General features: G+C 38.5%; 1 protein-coding gene across 1 annotated transcript; it reads left to right on the forward strand.

Moving 5' to 3' along the window:
* The first annotated feature begins 1,145 nt into the window (after positions 1–1,145).
* On the forward strand, positions 1,146–4,259 carry LOC113141316 (GTPase IMAP family member 4-like). Its single transcript, XM_026325651.1, has 2 exons — positions 1,146–1,238; positions 2,880–4,259. Exons 1-2 carry the CDS (start codon positions 1,214–1,216, stop codon positions 3,626–3,628), a joined length of 774 nt encoding a protein of 257 aa, XP_026181436.1. The 5' UTR covers positions 1,146–1,213; the 3' UTR covers positions 3,629–4,259.

The following is a 4,259-nucleotide window of genomic DNA, read 5'->3' on the forward strand; positions in this document are numbered from 1 at the left end:
GAGCTCATTCTCCAGCAGATTCATCCAGTGAACAGCTGTTGCACTTCTGGTTCCATGGTCCTTCCCTTATTTTAGGCACCTTTATTCTGGTCATCAGTCCTGTTACAGTTATTACGCGTACCTTGTCATCCCCTGACACTCTTCCATAAAAACCCTACATTTTTAGATTGTCTCTTGTCTAAATGTTTTGTTCCCACCTAAACTTTCTTCTGAATCACTAGTTATGCAGAAAAGTAATAATGACACTTCACTTCCTGTCCAAAGACAGTCCTACTCATCCCAAATAACTAGGAGAAATTAAAAATGCATACAAAATCAACCTCCAACCCTCTGACCTCTACCAGGGGGCTTTCACTGGAGGCTAGTGGACACAGTTCAGCATCACTACACTTTGAACAAAGTACAACACACAGCAAAACAAAGAAAATGCCTACAAAAAGTAATATTCTCACCAGGACTCTACCTGTACCACCCAAAATTAAACTCCTTTACTTGCTGTGGAAAATATGGGGGGAGAAGTTTAGTTTCAGGCTACTTGATGGTGCTATGGCCCAGTCTAAACATGTTCTAGTGCCACCTGTGTCTTAAAGCTGTGTGCAATACCATGAATGTCCTGGAGTTGTTTCCACATACACAATTATGTCTTGCCACTATTGATGATGTCAGAATCATCATTTGACCTCAAACTGTGGTCATTTGCAGTTATAGTGCTATTGTTTTTATAGGCAAGGCAAGGCAAGTTTATTTATATAGCACAATTCACACACAGAGTAATTCAAAGTGCTTTATGGAAATAAAGGACAAGTCAAAAGTACATAGGCAAGAATCAAAATAAGAAACAAATAGCAAATAGTGAAATTACGATTAAAGGAAACTGAGTGCAGATAAATCACTGTCAGTTGTCATATGTTATATATTTATACGTGCTTGGACAGTGCTTTTTACAAATAAATACACTCATAATATCTAGTGAACTATTGGGCCGTTCCAACAAAAAGCATACTTTGTTTTTGTCACTTTTGTTTGGTCCCTGATTGGCTGCTTGCAGCTACATTTTGTGACTAGTCAAACTGGCTAGATCACAAATGACATGCGTTTTAAGGGGAGGGCACTTCGTGGACTTTATAGTATAAAGATGACCTGACAAAGTATTGAACAACAACACACCAACAGCTACAGGACATCACATCTAAACTACTTTTACAAGACAAAGATGAACAGCAAACCTCTTCAGCCTGGTAAGTCTATGTTTGCCCTAATTTTTCCCAGGGTAGTGTTTGCTAAACCAGCAGAGCAACAATTTATTCAGGTCTGATGCCAAAAAAGTTCAGAAGTTTACTATTTGCTGACAGTGTTTAGTACGAACTATGGTAGTACCATAACCCCATTGCCACTTCTCAGCTCGGTTTTGCCTCTAAAATTTAATAAACCAAAAGTGTATAAACTGCTATTTTATGCAGTAACTGCATTTGTGTTTTGCTGATGTTTCCAAATGACCCCTGTCATGATGTGGTTTTTCCTGAGTTCCGGTTCTGGACTTTTACTTTTGTGCCTGGTTCCCTGTTTTCGTCTGACTCTGTCTTCAGGAATATTATAATTTTTTATTGAAATGAATATCACCTGTGTTCAATTGGTCCTTTGTTCAGAGACTATAAGTACCTGCTGAATTTCTTTGTTTGGTGCTGTCACATTGAATCGTGTTTTAGTGAAGGTGAGTTGAGTTAGGTTTGCTGTACAGCATTTTGTTAAGTTTGCCTGAGAAAGTTAGAGATAGAAACATTTCAGTCTTAAATACAACTACAAACCTACTTGTTAAAACAATTCAGCCCTGTTCTGGACTTTCTCTTCACTGAGTGGGGGACAAGTCAGTTAGTTTTTAGGTGCCATATGTTTTCTTCTCATTTTGCTATATGAAACCATAACTGGACCAGTTCTGGTACCTGAGGCTGGACATCAGAAAACTGCTTGTTCAAGCTGCTGTTTGTTATTTTGCATATGAACTTTCTGGTGTTTATCCTGTTACTTTTGAGTGATTTATTTATTGTGCTTCTAAAATTTGCCTGTACCCTAAGTGGTTACTACCTGTTTTAATATTTCTTTGCATTTATTTATGTCCCATTATTGGAGTCTCAGAGTGTCAGAGTCAGACTATAAGAATAAATGTTAAGTAACATCAGCTTCACCTTTACCAGCTGCAACTTTAAACTGATGAACACAATAAAGTATCAATGAATGTGATCCAATAATATCAGATGCATTCATGTGAGATTTGCCATTGAGTACATTTGGTACTTTATGCATATTTGGCTGCTTATACTTTTGCATGGTGGATTAGTGGTCAGCCCTGTTGCCTCACAGCAAGAAGTTTCCTGGTTTGAAACCCATCAGTGGCCTTTCTGTGTGGAGTTTGCATGTTCTCCCTGAGCTTGTGTGGGTTTTCTCCAGGTACTCTGGTTTCCTCCCACAGTCCAAAAACATGTATGTCAGGTTGATTGGTGACTCTAAATTGTCCATAGGAGTGAGTGTGAGTGTGTGAGGTTGTTTGTCTCTATGTGGCCCTGTGATGGACTGGTGACCTGTCCAGGGTGTACCCCTGCCTTTCACCCAAAGAGAGCTGGGATAGGCTCCAGCTGATCCCTGTGATCCTGGTTAGGAATAAGTGGGTATAGATAATGGATGGATGGGTGGCCTTGTAACATCAGTATTATTACATCCTGATATTTATACTTAAGTAAAAAATCTCAGCATTTCTTCCCTTACTGCTGACAGGCTTTGAATTGTGCTCTTCAATTTCAAACTAGTGAAGTGTATGTATGTGTGATCATGGATGATACAGCTCTTTGTAATATCACTAATGTCTGTGTAAAATTCTTCAACAGTGTCAAAGAAACCTGAGCTGAGGATTCTGCTCTGGGGACTGACTGGTCATGGGAAAAGTACTGTAGGAAATGCCATCGTTGGTGGAACTCCTTTTAAAGCTCGCCAGTCTTTTGCATCTGTGACCAAAAAATGCCAGATGGAGCGAAAAGAGCTTAATGGACAAACTCTGGTTGTTGTTGATACCCCAGGTGTGTTCCGCACTAACACAGATCCTGAAACGATGGGGGCAGATATCCTAGAGAGCATTGAGTGTGTTGATCCTGGTCCTCATGTGATCCTGTTTGTTGTGAACGGGACCAAGAGGTCACGTGAAGTTCTCATTGTGCTGGAAATCTTTGATCAGGTTTTCCAAGGTGCAGAAGCTCACACCATTGTCGTGATCACTCATGTCACTCAGGCTGATGATGTTCTCAGACAAAGTTCATTTAAAAAGTTTATCGACAAGAAGAAGCACCATTGCTTTGTCAATCACAAGCAGGATGAAGACAATACTCAACTTACCAGCCTGATGCAGATGATCCAAGACCTAGATGTGAAAAACAAACATGGATGTTACAGGAATGAAATGATTGGAGAGGCATTAAAGGAGGTATCAAAATACCTCAAGGCCAAATCACAACCTGAACCCACTAAAGCAGCAGTAGCAGAGCTGCTGCTGGATGGGTTTTCTGATATTCTAGCTGAAGAATGCCCTAATCTGAAACGTTTTTATGATTTTTTGGTAAAAACTGCAGGGAAACTACTTTAGTAGAAATTTAAAATAGTCAGAGTGATAAACGTGACACATGGGAATTGGTTAATCAAAATAAAGCAACTATTGAGTTTTCTTTTTTTCACTGAAAGCAAATACAGTGTTGTGTAACCACATTATCACATCTATTATAAATTAAGTAATCCAGTCATGAACTGTCAGTGCGTCCAAGTCAACACTGCAAACTGGAACTAATAATAATGAATTTGTATGACTTAATTAAAAAATATTAGTCACCTAAAGAAGTCACCTAAAAAAGAAACTGAATGTTCTATTTCTTGTAAAAATTCACCAAATTTACTCTTTTAATATGAAGATGCTTAAAATTGAAAGTATCATCAAAGTATCAACAAGACTCTTCTAAAATGAAAATTTGGAATAATTGGGATAAACCTGGTTATAAGAAAAACATGGCTCTGCTCAGCTTGTGAACCAAAGATTTCCATCCTAAAAGGTCCATATGTAGATTTGATCCAGGCTCAAATAGCTCAGTAAGCATCTGATGGTTTGCTATACTTTTACACTTCATTTTGACATTTAATATTCCCAAGAGCATGAATCTCAGTGACTTTGTGGCCCTCTGACTGTTCTTCAATAGCTCCATTGTGTCTAAATAGGAATAATTTAA

This window comes from Mastacembelus armatus, chromosome 8, assembly GCF_900324485.2.
Source record: "Mastacembelus armatus chromosome 8, fMasArm1.2, whole genome shotgun sequence".
NCBI lineage: Eukaryota > Metazoa > Chordata > Actinopteri > Synbranchiformes > Mastacembelidae > Mastacembelus > Mastacembelus armatus.

Bases quoted from the DNA above. Each gene is read 5' to 3' on its own strand.
- LOC113141316 (XM_026325651.1), top strand. From the start codon at position 1,214: ATGAACAGCAAACCTCTTCAGCCTG. The intron at 1,239-2,879 runs GTAAGTCTATGT...ATTCTTCAACAG, and splicing joins CAGCAAACCTCTTCAGCCTG to TGTCAAAGAAACCTGAGCTG.